The 23,321-nt window shown below is 48.0% G+C and overlaps 1 protein-coding gene across 4 annotated transcripts in view; it reads right to left on the reverse strand.

Annotated features, from left to right (window-relative positions):
* Window positions 1-2,918: 2,918 nt before the first annotated feature.
* Window positions 2,919-23,321, reverse strand: part of WBP1L (WW domain binding protein 1 like) — a 54,852-nt gene continuing 34,449 nt past the window's right edge. For 3 of the 4 annotated variants that reach the window (XM_082765450.1, XM_082765452.1, XM_082765451.1), the window contains 3 exons: window positions 16,831-16,933; window positions 6,291-6,452; window positions 2,919-5,287 (listed from right to left, as the gene is read on the reverse strand). In XM_082765450.1, the coding sequence (XP_082621576.1) occupies window positions 4,545-5,287; window positions 6,291-6,452; window positions 16,831-16,933 (1,008 nt within the window). In that variant the 3' untranslated portion in view covers window positions 2,919-4,544. The remainder of the gene's footprint in view (window positions 5,288-6,290; window positions 6,453-16,830; window positions 16,934-23,321) is intronic. The other variant, XM_082765453.1, reaches the window with a different exon arrangement.

Raw genomic sequence — 23,321 nt, forward strand, 5'->3', positions numbered from 1 at the left:
CGGGGACACCCGTGTGATGGTGGGGTGGGATGGGGTGGGGTGGGTGGACGCCACAGAGCCTCCACCCTGCCTGTCTCGTGGATGCCAGGCTGCCTGAATAAAGCTGTTCCCAACCCAGCACGGCTCCAGCTGCTTTTTGGGCAGGTGACAGAAGGCACAAGCAGGTGGGAAGGTGCCTGAGATGTGTGGTAGCCCTAAAACTTCCTGCGTGTGCTGGGCTGAGATGCCACAGCCCCTCCGCATGGCTGCTGGGGGAAGAAGGTCTCCCCAGCTCCATCCCTGAGCTGGAACCTGCTTCATGCAGGGAAAAGAAGGAAACAGCTTAAATATTCCTGCTGCTTTAGCTCCTGCCTGGCTCCCTGTGTGCACACATACAGGAGTGTGTGCCCATGTCTGCACACCCGTGTACTCACCACTGTGTGCAAGCACACGAAAGCACAGGGATGTGTTTAATGCCCCCACACACATGTTTTTATGTCCATACACACACGTATGTGCATGCACAGCTCCTCCCAGCTGGGACGTCAGCTGCCATAAAACGCCCCGCCAGGGAGGGCAGTGTGCAATTAGGTTTCTGCTCCTGGCTTGCCTGACCCTTTTTAATATTTAACCAGGCGGCAACACGGCTGCGCGACCCCTCCCCAGCCCTGCACACTTCCACGCTCCCTCCCTGCCCGTTTCCCCCCGCGATTTAACTCTGAATCACGGGGCTGGTATTCACAGCCGGACAGCTGCACGGGGCCGCTGTGTTTGAACACGCGGGTCCAAGCCCCCAGACCCCACCAGGCAGCTTCAGTTCAGCTGGTGGCAGCCGAATTCTCCTGCCACGAGAAATGGGGGTCCCTGAAACCCAAAACGTGCAGATCCTTGGTGCCTCGGTGCCCAGGACGAGCCCTCCGGTTTCATTCAGATTGGGATCCAGTGATCCCAAACCGGGGCCTGGCTGTGGGAGGGCCGGGGGTGACCTCGGCAGCAGCCGCCGCTTTCCCTGCCAAAATAACCCTGCTGATGTAACCACCCGGGTCGCATTGCGTCTCTGCCCTCCGTCTGGGGCTGCTTGGGACATTTGCATGGGGGAAAAACAGGCTGGGAGTGCGCTCTGCATCCAAGGGGCTCAGGAGGCAGCTACATGGGGCTACCGGGAAGCAGCGTGTCCCATCTCCTCCCGCTCCTTACAGCCTGCGAGGGAGGAATCGACGGCAGGAAGGCGCCTTTCCCACAGCTTGCCCTGAGCACCATGAGGAGGTGGCTGTCCCTGGCCAAAAACAAACCGGGAAATGAAAACAAACTGAGAACCAACCCCACAGCCCCCCCGGCACGCAGCGCACGGCGCTTGCACCACAGCCCAGGCGAGCCCCGGTGCAGGGCACGATTCCCATCTGATAACAGAGCCGGGCTGCGAGGGAGGTGGGAAACAGCTCTGAAGAAGAAAAGGGAACGGTCATGGCCTTCTCGGGATGTCCCGGACAGGACGTGAGGAGGAGCAGGAGGAGGAGGATGGGATCCTTCAGAGGCCGGGAGGCAGGAAGCTCCGCGGGCCAGGCGCCGGCCTCTGACGCACATCCCGGGGTGCCGGGGAGGAGGCAGAGCCCGGCGCAGGCCGTGGCTGGCGTCACTGGCAGGCGCTCGGCAGAGGCCATACGTGCTCCTTCTGCCTCCGAGGAGGCTTGTCCCGGCCTCCTGCCCTGTGGCCATGGGTAAGGCAGAGGCTCGGCTGCACCGTGGCTTTCCTGGCCCCGTTCTGGGCAGGTGAGCCTGCCTTCCTCTTCTGGTCGTAGGGTTACACAAACACAGGCATTTCCCACCTCTGTCTAGGAAGAAATAATGTTTATGAACAGAAGGAAAAATACAAAGCCTCATACTCATTGAGGGGACCTCAGATTTTTGCTTTTTTCCACCTGTCCTGTCCCCATGCCACCTGCCTGACACCTGGGTCTGAAAACCTGAAGCACTGAGAGCACCACACTCAGAGTCCTGCACATGCCAGCTTTCTGCCACAAGAGCAAGAGGGGTGTAGGAAAAAATAAATAAAATAGACATTGCATTGTGGTCTGTTTGCTTCTTTCTGGTCTTTAAAAGCCTGAAGAAAATGGAGGAGCCCCAGAACGGGCACACCACTGCTTGTTCCTGATTAGAAACACCCACTGGCACTCACCTCGGTGTCCAGAGGACTGCGGCTTCTCCTGCCCTTAGTGAGAAGGCAGGAAAGCAAACACGGAGATTTTTGTCTTCTGGTAACAGGAACATTGGCAGAAGTTCTCCCACTGGCTCAGGGCCATTCCCAGGATTTATAGCAAGAAAATCCCACACTGTAAGGACTGATGTGTATTTCTTTATTTTTTTTTCCAGCTTCCTCCATGATGCGAGGAACAAATCTCAGTGCCAGTACGTGGAGAATTTCTAGGGGTGGCAGCGAGGATCTTTAATTCTCTTCTCTAAAGTGTGAGCAGAGCTGCAAGCAGCCAGTCCCTACCTGGCTTTATGGTGAGCCAGCCCACCCCAGGGGTACGCTCCAGCTCTGTTATCCTCACAGGAGGCATCCAGAAAGAAAGTTCCCTGAATCCAGACCAAAGTCTTTAATTCTTAAGACCACCCTAATACATGTACACCTACTGAAGTGCTGTTTGATGGAAGAGAAAAGCTGTGAGGGGCAAAGGAGCAAAGTTCTCCTACAAGTTGCCCTTTTTTTTTTAAGTCAGAAGTGTGTTTGTTGTTGTTTTTTTTTTTTTTTTTTTTTTTTTAAGTTAGAAGTGTGAGTTTTACCTTCAAGCATGTAAAACACTGAAATAAGCACCACTTATCTTGCTCCATCATCTGTATTCAGGTCAGTGCTACGTACCTCCAGTTAAAAAAAGCATCCACCAACTAAAGAGATCTTTTTCTTAACTCAAAAAATGATACACATACACACAGGCAAGTTATCAGAAAAGACATTATATTTTGGTTTCCACCTCATTTGAAACTGATTTTGGTTTTCAATCAATCAAATCTGAGTATGACTGAGTTCAGTTTTCAATTTTTTTTTTCCCCATAACAGTAATGATCTGGACGACCATAATTATAAAAGGGACGGGGAGAAAACCCAAGAACAAGATACACAGTCTGAATTGTGCTCTCTTCCACACGAGCACTCCAGGGAATGTTAGTTTCAGCTCTTACTTTTTTTTTTTTCCCTTCGGGTTGTTACTAACAAAATCTCTACCGTTTATTAAAGCAAAGCTACAGTAAATTTTCTTGCAGTCTTACAGCAGGTTTTCATATTACCAGTAGGACTCGCATGCATGGATTGCAGTCACACACACACGCTCACAGACATTATACAGTAGCCAGTTGCCACCATAAAAAGAAAAAAAAAAAAAGAAAAAGAAAACAGACATTCATTTCCTGTAAGTGGTCAACATCAGAATCGCACCAAACTTTTGGATTTAAAAAAAAAAAAAAAAAAAATACTGCACAGGTCTTCCACATCTACATGGTAAAGTCATCCCTTCGCAATGGACGGAGCTCTCGTCTCCATTTGTTCAACATGCATCGCTGAAGCTTGAAGGCACGCTGGCCAAAGAGAGCCCTGTTCTTTTTTTTTTTTTTTTTTTTTGTCATCTTAACTCAAGTGTGCTGCTCTCGGGGTGCAAAATAAGGAAAAAATAAAGCCAAGCCCTTTTGCAGCACACCAGGAAAAGGTCATTCGGAGACCACAGTACTTGGCAGGCAGCCCAGCTGCCCTGATTCTACTTCTAACTGTGCTCTTGGAGGCATTGAACAAATACACTTGTCTTTGAAAATGACATATAAAGGCAAATTTCTGCAAACCCTTTCTTTTCAGACTGCTCGTGGTAGACTAACACTCCTGGAAGAAACTGGTCCTTCAGTTACCAGCTTCAAGTGGGAAATTTCCTACCTGCTGTCTTAAACACTGAAGCACCAGAGATTATAGGGCTGATGTGTCGAGGCGTTCATCAGCTTTGGGAAAGTTTAACACACACACACACAAAAAAAAAAAAAAAAAGTTAAAATGAAAAGAAATCCACAATGCCTCAAGAGCACTATATCAAACCAGAACTCTTGGGCTACTGACTGCCGGCACTGTCAGAAGCTGCTGGCTTCTGGGAAGACACCTGGAGGTTGAAGCCTTATGGTGATTTCGTATCCTCCCAGGGTGAGATTTGCTGAGCTTTACTGATTGCGAGACAAAGCAGTGTTCTGGAAAAACTAAAACCAACAAACTCATAATAACCATCACCAAAATCACCATTGGGAAAGTTCAATTTGTTAGAAGGTCTCATTGAGAAACGTCACCCCCTGCCTCACAGAGCAGGATGGACATGATTAACAAAACCCAGAGCAACCCGTCCCCCACAAGCTGGGCCTTCGGGACTAGTCCCCGAATTACACCGGAGGGGAGGAAAACTAAAAAAAAAAAACGGTTGTATATCACCTTTTCCTCCTCTTAAAGTTTTAATCTGCTTATTTCACTTTTATTTCTTTGTGTTGTTGTTGTTTTGTTTTTTTTTTACCCCCGATTTTCTCCCTTCCACTCTGCCACCTTAGCTGGGGGAGTTATTGGTACGAGAGTTTGGAGAGTCCTGCTCATTTATTGTGTTCAAGAGTACACACACCGGCTGCCGGGGCAGGTGGTGGTGGCTGTGTTCGCGGTGCTGCTCTTCCGCGGCATTAAAAAGCCCTTCCTCCTCGTCCCCGTGCGGGCGGCCGCTGCAGCTGTCGCAGAAGTCCAGGGGCCCATCCAGAGCATCGTCGATGAGCCCGTCGAACTCCTTGAGGTCGTCGTCGTGGTGGCCCCGGTTGCATACGCAGACCTCGATGCCCGAGTCGCCCGTGAAGCGGCGCTGCCTGCCCGGCGTCTTGTCCTTCGCGTCGGGGATGGCGCTGCTCTGCTCTAAGCTCTCAGAGCTGTAGCCTTTTAGCAGTTCCTCCTTGCACTCCATATCCTTTTCGGGACTGGCCCTCTCCACTAGCTCAGCTCCCGTGCTGGTGCCACCACCGGGCTCCACGCTCTGCATTTTGGCAACTGCTCGCTCGACCAGCGCGGCGGTGGAAGGCTCGGGGTCCCCGAGGCCGGGGGACCCGGTGTTGTCAGTACTGCTGTTATTGCCGCTGGGTGCTGCCGAGCTGCTCTGTGCTGGCTGCAGGGTTCTTGGCGTGTCTGGGATTGTGCTACTGCTGCCTGCTGGGACGCACTGCTGGTGTAAGGCACTGTATGGCGGTGGCGGGGTTGGCGGTCGGTTCACCACTTCCTCGTAGGGAGGTAGTAAATAATTTGGCAGAAACCCTGAAAGCGGGAGGCAAGGAGAAGTTATTTCGCGAGCAGCTTATCTCGGGAAACTCGTTATTAACGTAGGTCGGCGGGTTGTTTGTCATCTACCAGCCCCTCGCCACCAAACAGCTCAACGGGCTTCATAAGCGGTGCCAAAAAATAAACCAAAAGAGATGTTCTGTGCTTTACAGAAGAAGCGATCGCAGCACAGGAGGGCACAGTTACAGGAGGAGATGGACACAGCTGGGAACAGCAGCCAGACCTTATGGCTCTCAGGTCTACCAGGCAAACCTAACCATACCCCAAATGGCCCCATAAACCACACCAAGGCGTGGCCTGTGTTGGCTGGAGGGAACAGCACAGGAGATAACCTGCCAGCCCTCTCCAACACTGGCTTCTCAGCTGAGTTTCCACTCTCAAGAGCAAAGATTTCACCTCACAGAGCTTTTTGTGAATATGAAGAGACACAAACTGTTACAAGAAACTCAGCATCTGGGCTCATGGTCGCTGTTTCAGTGGTGGATTCAGTTTTTCTGGTCTGGTCAGAATAAACTGGCAGTACCAGCAAGAGAAGTGAGTTCGTTGTACTTACAGACCCTCAGATCTAAGAAAGATTTTATTTATTTCATAACAGGCAACAAAATAGCCTATATAGACAGAACGGACTTAAACAATGGAAACCTTCAGAGATAGCACTGTAGTTTTCCACGCGTAATTGTGTATCCCTGGGGCTGGGGAGGAAAAAGCTGCTGGGGCAAGAGTTGAATGAGAAAAGCAGGTCTGCACATGCAATTCGACAACCTGTACAGGAAACTCAGCTGTGGCACCTCCAGTCAAAGGCTGAGGCTCCCCACTCCAGCATAGCACAGCAGGGCACTACGGTCACGAATCGATGGTGCTTTCCCATCCCCTCCATCCTCCACAAGCCCCGGTGAGGCAGCAGAGCTGTCCCCCACCTCCCGCTGAGCCCAAGCACTGCTCCCCAGGGCCTCTAGGATAAGCGACGCGAGGTACGTACGTAAATAGAAGGGCAGGGCTGAGTAGTTGTGGGCTTCCCGGTACGCGATCAGGTTGATCTCATGTTGCCGCTGCTGGGCCTGCAGCCGGTGCTTGGTGCGTCGGTGGTGGCAAACACAACAGCAGCTGAGAATGATGATGATGGTCCACACCAGCCAAAACCCTGCAGGGGGGGGGAGAGCGAGACGTTAGCCAGGGCGCAAGAGCCACGTCCAACCCTGAAAAACCTATAAACGTGATGGGGAAGATCCCTAGGGAGTGTAGATCTGAACCCTGCGCCGCTCTACAGGCAGAAATACACGGATTGGGAGGTTCTGCACGTGCCCACCTGCATAAGGGACTGCTGCTCTGGGAGCCTTTGCTGATTTGGGTGATTTTGTGCATGTTTTGGTACAACATGGGGCACGCTTGCTAGTCACAGCTCTGGAGGAGAACAAAATAATGGAGCTGTGGCTCCCCCGCCCCAAAAACCCATCCATCCCACCCCTTGGAAATCACTTCTTTTGGCAAGAAACATAAACAGGTCTGTGAATAGCATTGAATTTGACTCCCACAGCCACTTCGGTTTGAAAATAATAATCAAGACACAAAAGACACTCTGCAGATTGACCACAGAAGAAGAGAAAAACCCCAAGCACTACGTTGGGCTTTTGTTTGCGCTGCCCTTTAATTTCTAGCCCAAACCCTTCATTGTTATGTTTAACAAAAACACGCTCTTTTTACATAGACGTCTCAAAATATTTTTAAAACTTATTTTTGCATTCAATGCCTTAAATTACCCGGAATTAAATTAATCCAGCCCCCCCACACCGAATCCTCAAGAAACCCAACTTCTGCTCTGTTTGTGGCCGCGGCGGGTTTCTGTGCGCTGCCACAGGACACGCAGTGCTCTTTAAAAGGGAATTTAACATGAGCGCTGCCTGAATTTTCTCCAGTCCTGCTACAATGCCAAGTAACTCTCCCCCCCCCATGCTCTTTAAAGCTCCCTTCCCGCTTGCATGCATTAGAAATACAGCTCAGAGAGATAGCAAAGAGCTGCACCGCTTACACCAGGTTAGGGTTTTGCCTCCCGCAACTGCAGCTCGCAGCCCTCTCTGGCTCAGAGGCATCTGTAACCTTTATCATTTTTGAGCTTGATTTTCGCAGCTAAAAATACCAGGAGAGTTCCTCCTTTATAAACACGAGGCCTGGCAAGCGCTCCTCAGCAGAGATCACAACATAATTTTTCTCTTGGTGAGACTTCTGCCGTTCTTTATTAATCCCAAACACACAAAATCAGTGCAAAAAAAAAAAAACAAAAAAAAAAACAAAAAAACACGTTTTCAAGGGGGTCATTCTGCCCTGTGGGGTATCAACCTGCTTTTTTTCTCCCTAATAAAAACCTCTGGCCTGGCTTCCCACCACCGTGTTTTCAGCATCCCCTTCGGAGTCAGAAGTGTTTTCTCTGCTCAGAGCTGGGTGGGGAAAGGTGAACAGTTTAGGAATCCCAGGAATGAGAGGAACATTGCTCCGTCTCAGGACAAAGTGCAATCAGGCCGTATCGCTGCTCTCGGAGCTGTGTGCAGGTGAGCTGGATGTGCTGCACCGTGCCTTGCAGCGTTTTGAGCAGGGACTCGCACCTCCCTGTGTCGAAACCCGAATTTCTCCCTGCATTTTGGCACAGCAAATCGAAATCTCCCTCTCGCCTTGCACAACCTGTTTCTCTAACGAGCTAGGCTCTACCTTGTACCCAAATTTATCAAAACTCGCTATCAAATAAAGGCCTTGCATGCTCCTTTTTATTTGTCTACTGCCCTCCAGGCACCCTCTTGTTCCTAAAAAAGCCTTTTTACACGAGTTACAGGGATCCTTCAAAGCCAGGCGTTTGCAGTCACCGTCTCGCAGTTTGAAAACTCCAATACATTTTTATTTTTTGGTGAGGGAAGAAGGTTTCCTTGGCCCGTGCTTGCCGAGGAAGCAAGAACAACTCCTCAAAACCAGGTCACTCGCACGGCACGCCGCCGTGCGCCGAGGCAGGCCTGCAGCTCATCTTCCAGTGCTCCCTATTTTCAGAGAGCGATCCGTGATCCTCCGCTCAACAACAATGGAAAATTACGCCCGGCTATCCAGGGATTTTAGCTAGTTATGAAAACAGATGCTTTTTAACACGTTTTTTCACGTCCTTTCCCAAGGACTCTGGAGGCCGTGGTAGCAGGCAGCACTTAGTTAGTTAAGATGTCCTGGAGAAGCGCCACTGTTAAGCAATCTCAGCTGTAGCCGCCGAATTTTTCTGCAGGGAATAACTGCTCCCACCCAAGCCTGCATCCAGTGGATTAAAAAACTCTTTCTTTAGAAATCTCCTCGACCCAGTCCAAAGAAATCCCGAAGTGCTTTGCAGACAAACTGACAGACAAGCTCAGGGTAGGGGTCAAAGCAAGCTCAGCCATCGCTGAGAAGACAGGCAGCAGCTCTGTAAACAACAGGCAGGAACAGCACACAGCACTTTGGGCTAATAAATTAATGCTGGATCCTACTGAAACCGCAGGTGGCATTTTTTTAAGTAAACAGCCCATAATTTACTGGGTTGCAGTCTGGTCACGGGGCCAGGAGCAACACCTCCGTGCTGGTGCCAAGGGTCTCCGGGCGTGCTCGCGACCACAAACGGACGGGACCTGGTGTTTTCATGTGAATTTCCAGAAAAAGAACCCACTAATACCACGCTATTGCCTGGTTTCATTAACCACGGACGCTTCCTGGAGCTTCTAGGAATTGCTCAACTCCTGACTCAGCACTAGCCCTGGGCTTTGCCTGGGGGATCGCAGGGGATCGGCGCTGCGTGCCCACCACAGCCGCTTGCTCCACCTGGCTCCTGGCTTCTTCTCCAAGGGCTTTGTCCCCACCTTGCCACGCAGCAGCACTGGGAAGCTGCTCACCTGCTCGAGTCTGGTTGTAGGTCTGGTTGCAAGCCCAGCGTGGTGCCGGGAGCCCGCAGAAGGCCCCATACCGTGCCCTCGCCGGGAGGCCGGGCACAGCTGCAGAACCCAAAACCTGCAGAAGCCCAGCAAATAGACAGTCCAGTCATTTATTTGAACTCCAGCTGCACGTAAAGGCCCAGTGTAAATATTATGTCTGAAAGTATGGAGAGAACAGTGAAGATGTCCAGGGCCGAGCTGTGCATTCGCACACCTGGTGCTGCTCGCCTTCCAAGTGAGCAGCAGGGAGGGAAGCGGAGCAGAGCGCTGGCCCACGCAGCTCATTTGGCAAGAGGGGAAGGAGGGGAATTGCAAATCCATCCAAAGACAACACGACACGAGCAGGGAACGTGGAGGCTGAGCACTGTAACGGTACACGCTAGCACCTGGCCCGTGGCAAAAGCAGGCACCAGCTCTGCTTCGTGCCGAAAACGGGTGAGATGTGCGGAGGCAGCAGACGTCTGGCATCAAAAAGCCTCCAAAAGCCAAGTAAAACTGGGCTTCCAGTTGCTTTTGTTGTCCCCAAAAGCTTTCCCTGTGCTCTTCAGCACGCGTCTCCTGCCCATATGGACAGGAACTGGTTTCAGCTGTACCATGCTGAGCTGTCGCTGCGGCCACTGGAAGAGGAGGAAATGTTGGGAGGCAGAACCAGGTCTGGCAGTAATTGTCCCATTCGAGAGAGAAGCTCCAGGGGGCATTTCCCACTGCCAATCTGTTTGTGACCACAGGAATCAAAAGCTCACTGAGATCAGAGGGGGAGACTGACAGGCAGAGAGAAAAAAGGGTCTCTGGGGAAAGAACTGCTGCTGGTGGACACCATGGACAGAAGCGATGTTTGGAGCTGAGCACTCCAGGATTGTGAGATTTCAAGGCAATTTCAGGCTCGCCCTTGGTTTATGGAAGAGTCAGAGGTTGAAATGCTCTGCAGTCCAAAAAAGGCTGAGAAGTGCTGAGTTCTGAGAAGCGCTGCTGTATTTTCTGTCAAATTCACTGGTGATGCCAATGGGTTGGTAATGATGCAAGCAAAGAGGGACTCAGACACAGCCAAGGAGTTGACTTTTGCCAAGAGATTTCCCTGCCAGAGCATCAAAAGCTTTCATAAAAATAAAACAGAAGAACCAAGCTCTTACCAGCACCACACAGGCTCGGGGAAAAGCTGCAAGCTCTACGTGAGCACCAAGCTCTGAGAATCCAAACAGGAGCTGCAGGAAGACCTGCAAAGAGAATTGCCTCCCAGGGAAGTCCTCTCTCACATCTCTCGAGGTCACGCACTGGAGATGTTTTCTACCAGCCATGACAGAATGTGCCAGCCTTAGAGCTTTAAGAAAACCTGCGGCACTGATCAGTTTTGCCCAAATTTAAGAATAATTAAGAATAAACCACCTCGAGGGTAAGAAACAGAGCATTCTCTCCCTGTGAAAAGTGGGGAGCAGTGTTCAGCCCGATGCCGGGGAGGACATGTACTGTGCTTGCTGCCTGGGATGCTGCCATCAGCAGTCCCGTCGAGGGAAGCTCCTTTTATCCTGTGCAAAATGGAAAACATGTTTTCTGGAGCGTTCCAAGGGTAGGAACAGAGAAATCTGCCCTCAAGTTCACGGTAAACTTGGGCAAATGCCATTGCTCTATTGGCAGGAAGTCCCCTCAAAGGGAGCCAAAATATACTGCAAAGTGTTTTTGTGTCTGCCTGACAAGCATCTGGGTAATAGCTTTGGCTTCACGAGAGCTGGTTCTAAACAGAAGAAGAAGTGGGACAGTTTCATTGACTAAAATGCGATCTCCCAAATAGCGGCCTCACAGTTGGCCATGCCTGGAAAAAGAAATCGTCTCTCCCAGGGCCAACGCTATCATCAAAAACAGGAGAGAGATTTAATTGGTACCACAACGCGGATGCACTTGGGTTTTATAGTGTCCTTGGCACGGACACCGTGTCGTCTCCTGCCTCTTCAACACGAGCCCGCGTGAGTCAACGCTGCTGCTCAGGAATGCGAGACGAGGATCCAGGCCATAGGCCTAGGAACATTTTAAAGAAAAAGAAGGCTGCTGAACGCCCAGGTCCCTCCAAGCCTGTCTCTTCCATACCTCCTGCCAGCACAAAGTCGCCTGCAACTGTGCTTTGAGGTGGTTTTCAGGGAACCAGCGCAGGTTGAAACTCATCTGGCCCAACCAAATAGCAGCGAGAGAACGACTGTGACTGTCAGCGACAGCTTTGTGTCAATTTAAGTCAGCAGAACTGCAGCCCCAGCCCGATCACACTGCGGGAAAGTTATTGAACTGCAGTGGTAAAAGGAAAAAGCTGAAGGCGACATCTCCAGCTCCTGCTCACTGGCTCCCGGACTGGTGACTCGTGACAGAAGGTGATGGACATGAACTGCAGCTGGTTTCTAGCTTTCTGAAGAGTGGCCAGTGTACACAGTACGTCCACTGCTGTGAGATAAGATGGAAAAAAATGTGTTTCAGAAAAATCCTTTGCAATGAGAGTCAACTTGAGGCAGTAAATCTGTAGGCTGTTGTTACGTCTCTTCTGGGGAGAGCGCCTTTGAAGAACAATTGTTCCTGGGCTTCAGAAGACTTTTTTTTCATCCAGTCAATTCTGCTGTAAGAGATGTACCCCATCAAGACCTTTACATTGGTAAAATGCACATTAAATATTGGTCTAACATATACCAGAGAGAAACATCCAGTTGAGGCCGTGTCCAGTTAACTTGGCACCAAGATGTGGAATAAGTGATAGCTTTGGGGATTTGGTGAGGAGCTGGGCTGCAGGTGCAGAAGACGGGGTGAAAGAGCAGGGGTTGGTTGTCTTGCCTTTTCTTGCTTTTTAGCAGGTAGATGTAGCCCACATGGGGTGCAGGTCAGGATCTGCACAGTGAGACTGTGCAAGAGAGATTGCCTTCTTTGTGTAGGAGAACGTCACCACCCCAAAACCAGCCTAAGTTGATTTTGCTGTGCGAACGAGGCTACAGAAGTACAAGAAAACAACTCCCCACTAACCCCAATTTATCATCAGTTTCCACATAGTTGTGACATTTGTTTTGTTTGCTAGGCTTCGTAACAGCAGGGTCATCGCTGAAGCACCAGCTGAGGAATAACAGCAGCCAGAGGTGAAGTTTCGTACACCTGAGAAAGAGAAAGCAAGCACAACCATGCAGGAGGCTGTGAGAAAGGCAAGAAACTGGGCAAATCCCCCTCCAAAAAATAGAGGACTCGGTTAAAGTGAAGGATAAGATAACACGGGGTGAGAAAGAAAACATGGGACCGATGTGTTATTTGACTGAGGGCTTTGGAGACTGCAGCAAAGTCTTTGGAAATGAATTCCTGTTATAAAGCTGACCTGGAACATGTACGTGTTACAGCAGTTGCTAGAGCTTTAGCAACTAACCGGATTCCTGCCAAAATTTTCTGGCAGCACGTTTTTTGGGGAAAAGAACTGTCTAGAGATTCCAAGGGGAAGCGTGCAGAGATGAGCAAAACGTTCAAAATCAGCAAAAACATCAACTGTGCTGCTTGCAAACAGATTTTTTCCCGTACAACCCTTCCACTAAGGCCCAAATAGCCAAGACAGTTTTTGTCTTTTCAGATGGGCTCAGTGTCACCGCTAAAGCGGCCAAAATGAAGCAGGAACTGGTACATCTGACATCTGAATCCCCATGCTGGTTTGTTGTGCAGTACTTTAACGCTCTGACTTTGAGGGGCTGCAGCTGAGACTGTCGGCGTGCTGTGACCAGCTGCCTGTCTCCATGCTCTGCGATTCCTGAAGCCCCACATGCTATCCTTCCTACCGCAGCACATAAAATACTTTCTGCAGCTTAACTTGCTGTGTTGAGTGCCTCAGGAGCTGTCTAATTTCACGCTGCTCCTCATCAGGGCAAGGGGGAGACAAGGATGGATGTCAGGAGATCTGGACTTGGTTCTCAAAACACATTATAGGCTTAAACTTTGGAAAATCCAGAACTCCTGAGCCTTAATTCCTAACCGACAAAACGCAGGTAACTGCCTGCCTTCATTATTTTCTTTCTTCTAGTTTGAAAAGTGGCATTTGGGAACATTTAAGCAATAAAACACCCATCACGCCTGCACCAAGGTCAACATCAGAAAACTCCAGCAAATCACAATCACATCATAACAGACCTGAATAAAAAAACTGTTAGCGAGCAAAACCCAGGGGCTGCTGCTATTCTCCCACAACCTCCCCCTTGAGCACTGTGACCTCTCTGGGGAGCCCAAGGAGATTGTTAGGCTAAAACATGGAACCAGCTCAGCCACCATCCATCCAGACAGCTTCCCCTACGTGGGGAGATGCAACAGTGAAGCTCCTTCTCCCCTTCTGCTTTTCAAAACCCTACTCCATAAAAATTAAGAGACATACTGCAATATCCCCTCCTCTCTCCCCCCATGTTAACTGCTAGCCACCTTCAGCTAAGAACTAATCAAACCTTTATATAGCTATGAGACCTATATATAAAAACCTGGATATAGTTTTATTATTTGGCAACATGGCACTGTATTTTTTTAATAAGAGATGGGTGGGGAATCTGAACCAAGCTGTTATCTAATTTTAAACACAGGCTGTCCACCTGCTTGGCATATCATGTTCTCCATTCCTCCACTCCACCCCTTAACAAAATAATACCTTGATTTTGCATCCCATTCCATTACCCTCAAGGACTGGTTTATAATTACTGTAACCTTACTTGCTGTCTAGAAATGTTGAGGTCAGCTCTTTTCAAAGACAAAACTTCCCTCAAATTCTTAAATGGGGGAAAACGATCCTTTTTATGGGAAATCCTCCAAGTGGCCACAAGACAGGATCACGTTTCAAAAGGCATATCCAACAAAGACAGACCAGCTTTCTTTTCCATTTCAAATGCCACCCTCCTCTGCTTCTTGTCCCCACTAAGCTGTGGTGGTAAAAAAAAATGAAAAATCAGGATTGAATTCAACAGGACAAGGAAGAAGGCCAGTTTTCAGGCACACAGTAGTCCTGGTGGTCAGAGAAGTTTCTGGGAGGAGTAGGAACTTCTGAAAAGTTACTCCAGTACAAGCATACATTGGTTAAAGTCAAATCCTAAGAGAAACATGAAGCCATACTGAAAAGTTCCAATTTAACTGTTCATTAACCAAAATTTATTATTAACCTTTAAAAAGCTAATCTATTCCCTAGCGTGTAAAGCTGTTGCTCGCCACACCATCAGTTCACTGCTGTTAGTGAGTCTATTTACATAAATTATCACCTCAAAGGTCTTAGGGGTGCCTCAGCACACATACATACCCGAGATATTCAACAATCCCTGGAGCAGCAGAGCATTTCTGCAGCTGTGGTCGCACGCTCTAGAACATGAGTTTTCATTTAAAAGGACACATTCCTGCCCGCACCTCCACCCCCCACCCCAGAAACCTCCTTCTAGCACACATAATGGCAAGGCAAGCTTTGAAAACATTAACCAACTGTAAATCAATGCTGGGCATTTGCCCAAATTTGCAGCAAGCCTGCAAGAATAGGTCTCGAGTTTGCACCGTTCCCTTCATCTCAGTGCTGTATATGATGCTCTTCACTACGCGGGAGGAATGTGAATCTCAGTGCAGAAACCCACCTCCCCTGAGGAGCCGTTCGTCAGTGTGTGCCATTAATATGTTTACTCCACGCTCTCAGAGCAACTCGTGTGCTTGCCCTAGAGAGCAGCCCAAAACACTCTCCTTCCCTGTAATAAAATCTGTTTTTATCTTCCAAAACCTTCCATGATGCAGCCAGGCACTGCCAAATCTAAAAGTCCGTGCCATGCAGTTACAGTGAAAAGCAAAATCATTTCATTAGAAAGGCAGGGGGCTATTGTTCTGCCTCTATTGTTTGCATGCAATTCAATTACGCCTCGTTCAAGGCGTCCATGGGAGAAACATGGTGACTGCAGCAAGCATCAGTGTGCAGCTGTACTCCACGCTGTTGCTCAATTTAGATCCTGTTTGCCACAGAGCCTATAAGCCCCTGGATACATGCCTCCTTCCTCTGCATTCCCACCCACACAACTCCAAAGCAGGGCCTGACCTTCCCCGCTCTGCTTTCTCCATGCATCCCCCTTTGGTCCGAACAAATTCCAGACATCCGCCCTGAGCCCCATGCTCCGACGAGGCCGCACGTTCGGGCCTGTGCCTCGGCCTGCTAGGGTCCCCAGAGCTACACACCCCATCCTGAATCGTTTCTGCTGCTGTGTGGAGACTTCTGAACATAAACCTGCTGTTTGGAGTCTCCTGAACATAAACCTGCTAAAAAAGGCCCACAGTGTGTTCACTTCTTACCACTTGCACTGCCACAGCCAGGCACTACAGGCCTGACGCCTAATGCCTTCTCAAGAAGTCCCTTAGAGCCCTGTTTAATTTACAACCATGTCCTCCATGCTTCGCTGGTTACACTCTGGAAAAGTAAAAGTGTATTTCCAGACTAAAGGATGAAGCGTCAGCTATTCCTGTCCTTGGATCCAGGTAAAGTGACACTCTTTGTGTGTATAATACATTTCCACACAGACGTTTCTTTGAGAAAGTGAAACTGTCGGCACCACAGAGGGATTAAGTAGATAGCACAGTTACGTAAAGCTACGAGATACCGTGGGGTGTGGTAGGAAAATGTCACCAGTCTCTAATGTGAGGGTGCAATGTTCAGAGTTCCACATTTCCAAATTTCTGGAGCACAGATGCCGCCTTAGCTTTGGTTCCTGGCAGTACCACAGCATGTCAAGATCAATGTTCAACCCTTTATGGTTCCTACTTGGGAAAGGAAGACACTGTCCACCCAGGCACAACTCAAAGTCCACCTTTGAACTTCGGCATTTCTTATTTTCCTATCCCTTCGGCTGCTTTATCACAGTTTTGCTGACCTGCTTTGACCTGCCTGCTGTCCTCTGAAGAAACTTGGAAGGTACAATCACTTAACCATTCACTAGAAACATGGGTAGTTTTAAATGCCAGATTTCACAAAAATGCCCAGGAGATAAGAAAGGCAATGGGCAGTGAATGCTCCTCACAGCCCACAGTATTCAGCTCCTGGCAGCCCCCAAATTTGCCCAAGACCCCCCTCTACCCAAGGAGCTGTGCTCCCAACACAGTGCTTCCTTAAGAGAATAGACATCCCAGCCCTGCTCCTCGAGAGGACAGCTTTAAAAAGATAAATCAGATGTAAACTGTCATTCTAGCAAAGAACTAAAACAATAAGATGAAAGACACTGAATTAATTCCGTTTGAGTGTGTCAAACTCAAGAGTTGTGCGTGTTGGCATTGTCCCTCAAGTGTGGTTTCTCACTCGCATACAATGCTATTTTGAGTACCCTCAGTACTGTCCAAACCAGAAACAAGACCAAACAACAAATTTCCAGTCATGAATGTGGTAAGACAGCCCATTACTCCTCAAAAAGCAGGCAGTGCCCATTGTAACAACAATATTTCCCTCGCTGTATCAGGTCAACGCCGGTTTGCATTGCTGCTAAATGCAATGGCAATGCATGACAAGGGCTGAATACGACACCCCACCAGACACAAGCCAGACCTGTAGTACGACAGCCATGCAGATCAGGAAGGGAAGCCATACAAAACAGAAGGACTTACACCAGAGTTCATAGTAGTAGTTGCAACACTGGGATTGTCCACAACAGTGGCCCGTTTCACATATGTAACTTTGATTGTTGACACCCATGCAGGTTTCCTTGTCCTAAAATTAAACAGACACACTTTTAAGATGTTTTGTCAGTATCTTCTGTAAATGTAGTCTTTTTTTTACCCGACAATCTGCAAGCAATTTAAGATTCACAAGTTACGGTCCTGGGAAATTTTAAAATACATAAAGAGATTAAAATACAACTAGGGACCACCAAAGAGTATATTCCATAAATGACAGTTTTGAAGAAAACCCCATATCTCTAAACTCATGAGTTACATTGCTTTAGCACCTAAGCAGCGCTGCTTTCTTATCATCCCTTTCCTTTTCCATTAAAAGTTATCATGTTTTGGGAGCCAGGCATTCTCTTAAAGACGAGATATCATTTGTTTCACATTTTACACAATATCGCTGCATTACTGGGGCTGCACGCCAAGTGAAAAAAATGCATTCATAAACAGAACATTATAACTTGAGAAAAGACTGCTTGGATTCATTTAGATCTCAGTGATAATTACAGTATGTTCCTGCAAGATTCCAATCTAAAATGATTCCTTCATAATTAGCCATGTGCTTTATATAAGATCAGCATTCCTGTAAAACTTCTTCCTGGAACAGTGAAGTAGTCCAGGAGCAGAGCCAAATCAGCTGTACTGTATCACCCAGCAGGTCCTCAGGACACTTAAGATGGAAAAGGCGGCTGGTGTGAAGTCTCAGTCCCCCCCCAGGAGTCCAGGGTTTCCTGCTAGTCTGAAAACATGGGTGGGACAATGTACAGAACATGAGAAAACAGAAGTCTTTTACAGGCTGTGGTGTATACGTCTCTAAGAGGCGTTGGGGCAACCTGGAAGCCAGAAGACTGTACACCAGCTCTTGGAAAACAAACAGATCTTAATAAAATACACTGATGATGCATACAAACCTGTAACAAAGTCTAAAATTATCACATTTTTTTTCCACTTAAAATGTCTTATGAATAATGCAAAGAAAGCACGGGGAAGTTGATACTAACAATGTGTTGGAATAATTCATTTTGTAAGTACCATCTTTCAAATAAAAGATCAATAAATAAACCAATAAAGCCCAACAAAACCCAAACAGCTAGGATGAGCAGCAAATCCAAGGAGAGCAGGCTCTAGGACTGTACATCTGTGGGTCCCAACGCTTGCTGAACTGCACTGTTTCTGCATTGTATGTGAGTGCAACACAGCCCCACTTCGCATAAACCTCTACATAGTCACCACGTGTGCAAAACAAAGCCTCTTTCAAACTACAGATCAGACAACTGAGCAAGGGATGAAAGGCAGAAGTTTCGATGCAGAAGAGTCCCACACTAAGTTCAGGCAAAATTAACCTACAAAGATGAGCCCAAAGTGCAGCAGGTTGAGTCTCAAACCAGAATTTGTACAAATTCCATAACCAAAACAGCTACAGCTTTATGACCTCTGTGACAAAATAATTTTTGGAAGGGCTTTGATATCGTGTGGACACAGTTTAGCAAACATAATTCTGCTTAAGATAAACCACTTCCCCTTCCACTACAGGACCCAAAGGTTCCCAAAAGCCTCTAAAAATCATCAGTGGGCTATCCTACACCTCACCGCAGACACAGCAAGGTGGTACCTGCTTCCCATTTCCAGGAGAACACCACTTTGCTGGACAAAATGGCCAGATTGCATTGCTGCACGTAGCTAAAGCAAACATTTCATATTCTCATCTTAAAACACTGCACAACAGAAGAAACAACATTTTCCTATAGACTAAGGAGCAGTTTTCCATCTCTAATTACAGTGTCTGATAGCAACTTCTAGCAGACACTGCTGAGTTAGCGCAGCATTTTCTGCTTCAGGAACACTGCTCATTCCAAAAACTGTAATTTGAATCAGGAAAAGAACTAGGAACAGGACACATCTCTTCTCTCATCTGTTCTTATTAGTTTATTTACACTTTTCCTCACTTTTATTGGCTTTGCAGAGTTAAAGCGACTGATGAACAGGATAGATTTTGGCTCTCACATCAACAGAATTGAGAAATTAAGATCCCATTGCAAAATTGCAATCCTGTTGATAATGCACAAGCCAAAAACTCACCAGCTGAGGTCTGCGGTTGTGACATAAGAAGATCAATGTGACATGTTGAACTAGCACACGAGTCACGTGGAGCTGGTGAGAGAACAGAGTCCCACAGTGCCATTTCAGGATCTCCTCCGCATCACAACACTGATCTGTCCTTGACCACCTGTGTTTATTCCCCCCCCCCCCCCCAAATTTGTTCCATTCAGCGTTGCCTGCTCCAAAAGGATACCAATAAGGAACACATTGGTCTTTTGGCAGCAGCAACCTACATCAGCTTCAACATTGCTATAATCTTCCTGCTTCAGAACTTGCAGCAGTCCTGGTTGCAGAGGCTCTCCTTCTTTTGGAGATCCAGTCTCAAGCAACATCCTGCTTTCCCATCCGAATTAAAATTCAAGACTGTGGTGTAAACTTACTGCCTGGAGCTTCTCTAATGCGCAAGCACCTGTACCTTTGAACAGGCTCGCAGTTTGCTCTCGGCACACGCAGTTCAGAAAGCCCAAGCTGTCAAAGCTCCTGTGGTGCGGGGCCACCAGCTTTGCTCCTCAAAGCCCAGGCAGGATGCAGGACTGGATGCCCTGTGCCAAGCATAGGGGTTGGGATGGGAATTCCCATAAGGATGGGAAGCTCCTCTTGGTGCAGCCCTCTGCCAGCCCAGCCACCAACAGGTTCTGGGAACGTGGAGCCGTCAGACCCCATTCCACGTGTCAGACCCAGAGCTGTCACCCTTGTTTCCAAATAGTTTCACAGAATCAAGGAATAATTTAGTTTGGAAAAAATCCCAGCAGATCAGGTGGTCCAAGCCCTGGCTCAGAGCACAGCTACCTCCGATGTTAGGTTACTCAACTCAGCATGGGGAAAAAGATAAAAGGTAAAAGGCATCCAATCTTCAGAAAGAACAAAAATTTCAACGCAAGGAGAGCACTGCTCTGGGTTGCATTACAGGTGTCTCCCTTCCTCTTCCTCTCTGAGGTCAAAAACCATTTCTGCAAAATCTGAGCCACTGTACATTTTTGTCCACTGTTTCACAAGCCAAGGAAGAGGTAATGCACTGCTATCAGGCCATGATACAGGATGCACCATTTTTTGTTAGGAAGCTCCTACTTTCTGCCGAGCACTTGGATTAGCGTTCAATTTCTAATTAAATCCTACCCCGCATACTTCTTATCATCAGTGTAACATTATTTTTACTTCCTTCTCCCATTCATTCCTTGTATCATATGCTTCCAATCTAACTACTTAAGACATATCAGCAATGTACTTATCTCCAGTCTAAATGTCTCCTGGAAACAATATCACAAAGGTTTGTGCTTCCTCTTTCACACCAACAGCCACAGACAAGGCACAGGATTGAAACAGTAGTATTATAGATAACAAATATATGTATGGGAAAGAAAAACAGAAGCAAAGTTGGAGCATTCGCAGTTTATTGACCTGCCTTCATCTCTAGTTCCCATCGAACAGCACTTTTAATGATCATTTTAAATCACTCTTAGCAGCATGGAGTTTGTATTGAAGTACCACAAAGAGGTTTCGTTGTTGTTTTTTTTAGGGTAGTCTTAGGAAAACAACAGAGGGAGAGGGTTTCTTCCCGAAAGTGCTTTCCTCCCCAATAGCCAGTGGCTATTGCATTCCGAGGCAGGCTTCCCTGCTGAAGGACAGCCTTGTTTTCTGGCTGTCCAGGCAAGCACATCCCTCCCCGCCAGCCTTTGTTGGGCTAACTGCAGACGCCTCCAGACAGGATTACTAAGCAGCTCTACCCGGCTCTGTTCTCAGTGTTCGGCTCCATTAGAGCAGAGTATTCCTGTTTCACAATGAAGAGGCCCGAACACGCCATCCGTTATCTCCCTCCTGCAAAGCCTTGGAGATTTCCAGCTCATTTCAAGGAGCTGGCTTTGTCCTGTAAAGCAGCACGTAGCCTGGGCTCTGCGTACATCGCTGCCTCCGTGGCATTATCGCCAAGCTGACACAGATCTGGGAAACTGGACTCACTGGATCCCTGATGCACACTCAAAGGCAAGAGCTTTCACGAGATGGCTCTGCAGTCCCAGAGGCTGTTTCACCTCCCTCTCCAAACTAACAGAGGCCACTTGTTAAATCTCGAGCAGGCTCACTCTAAAGAAGCTCACTGAGATGTGAAGACCTCATCTTGCCGTGCTTGGAGAGTCTCTTAGCACTCTAGACATGTTTTCCCTATTCTAGATTAGTTTTCCCTTGTCATACATAAATTTTGTAAAGCAGTTTCCTTTGAATGCAAAAAAAAAAAAAAGTTTTTACTTATTTTTTGTTGTTGATAAATTGGCATTTGTGATAAACCCACAACCATGCTGGCAACTCTGCCAGCAGCACACTTTTGCTGTCAAGTGCTTTTACAAATAATCCTTAAAATATCCAGCAGTGGTGGGTATAAGAGAACTCAAGGCAGTGGCATATGTTGTCAAGCCCAAAGCTACAGCAAACGCTAACGTCAGTGCCAGGGATAAAAGCCAGTTACTTTCTCCACCTTCCAGTTTCATATTGGACCTCTGCTGGAAGTCTACGTGACAAACTAAAGGTCAAAACCTGGGGCACCATCATGACAGGAGGCATTCGTGGAAGCCTGTGCGTTGGCTGAACTGTCCCTCAACACAAGGAAGGACGTCATCAGACCTCCTTAACCTACTTTTGTACAGGTTTTCAGACCTAAGTGGTTGGGTTTAATGGCCATAGCTGTTAGAATTTCTCGCCTCTGAAGCCAATATAGGAAATGGAGAGAAAGAAGAACTGATTGACAATGGAGGATTATTACAATAAAAGGATCGAGAGACTTCAAAATGGACTTTCCTACTTTCAAAAACCAGCAGCTAACCTGGTAACGCTGTTGCTATGTCAAAAAGGAGAAAGATGAAGATGAGCAGATTCCAGACCACTGTGGCTATTTTCCAAGCTGAAAATTAATACGTGCAACCGCAGCAACAAACACCGCAGCCCACGCTCACAAGTGCATAGTTGGCAGTGAACCACCTACAAAAGATGACTCCTCAGCTGGCACTAAGCAGGTAACTCAAACCAGCAGTGGCTGATACCGCTGAGATCTAATAACCTTTTTAGCTTTTTGCTCTGTCTCTTCTTTCCAGAGAAATCCAGCCCCCGTTACCTTAAATATGAGCACCTTGCATGTGCGTGGCCTGCGTGTGTCACTCATCCATCCATCCCAGCCTTGGTGACATCCAGACACCCTGGAAAATACTTGGAAATGCGACTTGCATTTGCTGGCAGCGGGCTGCATGCTATTGCTCCCTTCGATAGGGTAGCCAGATTTTTAGACCTACTCTAATACCCTGCCCTCTCCTCTCAAGCTTCAATACAGTGTTTGTACAGCACTACACAGCAAATTACTGTTTGGACTGAAAAAGGTGAGGATTAGTAATGGAGTGCCAGGGGTGAGTAAAGAATGGAGAAGCAGGCCTACGAACAGAGGGACACGGTGAAAAGACCAGCAGTGGGAAGGAGACCGCCAGGCTGGCATCTGCCCGAGGGCAAGGTGCTGCTGGATTTAACAGGATTCGGGCTCAACCTCTGACCGCTCTGGTTTCATGGCTCCCACAGGGGACTTTGTTTTTAAATAGATGCTTACTACCAAAGTCCTGACCTAGTTATGTCACTAATCTCACTGCGCACAGGCAGCAGACCCTTGCTTTCAGTACCTAGCTGCACCCACAACCACCAAGCAGGAGGGATTCAAACGTGTGATGCGATCTTCAGAATAGCATGTAAAACCTAGGTATTTTTTTAGTAACTCACAATCACTATTTGAACCATATAAATTCTTTAAGCACGCAGTTACAAAATGGAAGTGGCTACCAGTATCTTAAATATACGTGTTAGAAACAGCAGGAAAAACAATTTGATACTGCTGAGGTGCCACTTGGCTTTTTACTCAAGCTCACATGTCAGACTACCACTAGTGTTTGTTAGCCAGGCCCATCGGGGACAGCTCACAAGAAACATAAAGCTACTTGAGAAGATGAGCATCTCTGTCAGATAAGAGACAGCAGGGGTAAGGTTAAAGCTGCTGCTGGAAATATTAGGCCAGAATGCCAAATCTTGTCATAGGGTTTACCATAATTCATGGCCAACAGTTACTAACCCATATTTATCTCGGGGAAAATAAAATAGAATAAATCTCCAGGTGCTCTCAGGGAAGGACAACAGGCGGGATGGCAGCAAGGAGTGGTAAGGCCCCACTCAAGGCCACACCAGCAGCCCCCCAGCCTCCTCCCTGGCACCGTGGTCATCACTCAGCATCCAAACCCTCTATGTTTGGTAGTCCCTTGGAATATAAACCAGCAGCTATCTAGGCAAGTGCTGTGCCTTAGGTGGGACAA

The sequence above is a fragment of the Aythya marila genome (assembly GCF_965140915.1).
Source record: "Aythya marila genome assembly, chromosome: 7".
Classification (NCBI taxonomy): Eukaryota; Metazoa; Chordata; class Aves; order Anseriformes; family Anatidae; genus Aythya; species Aythya marila.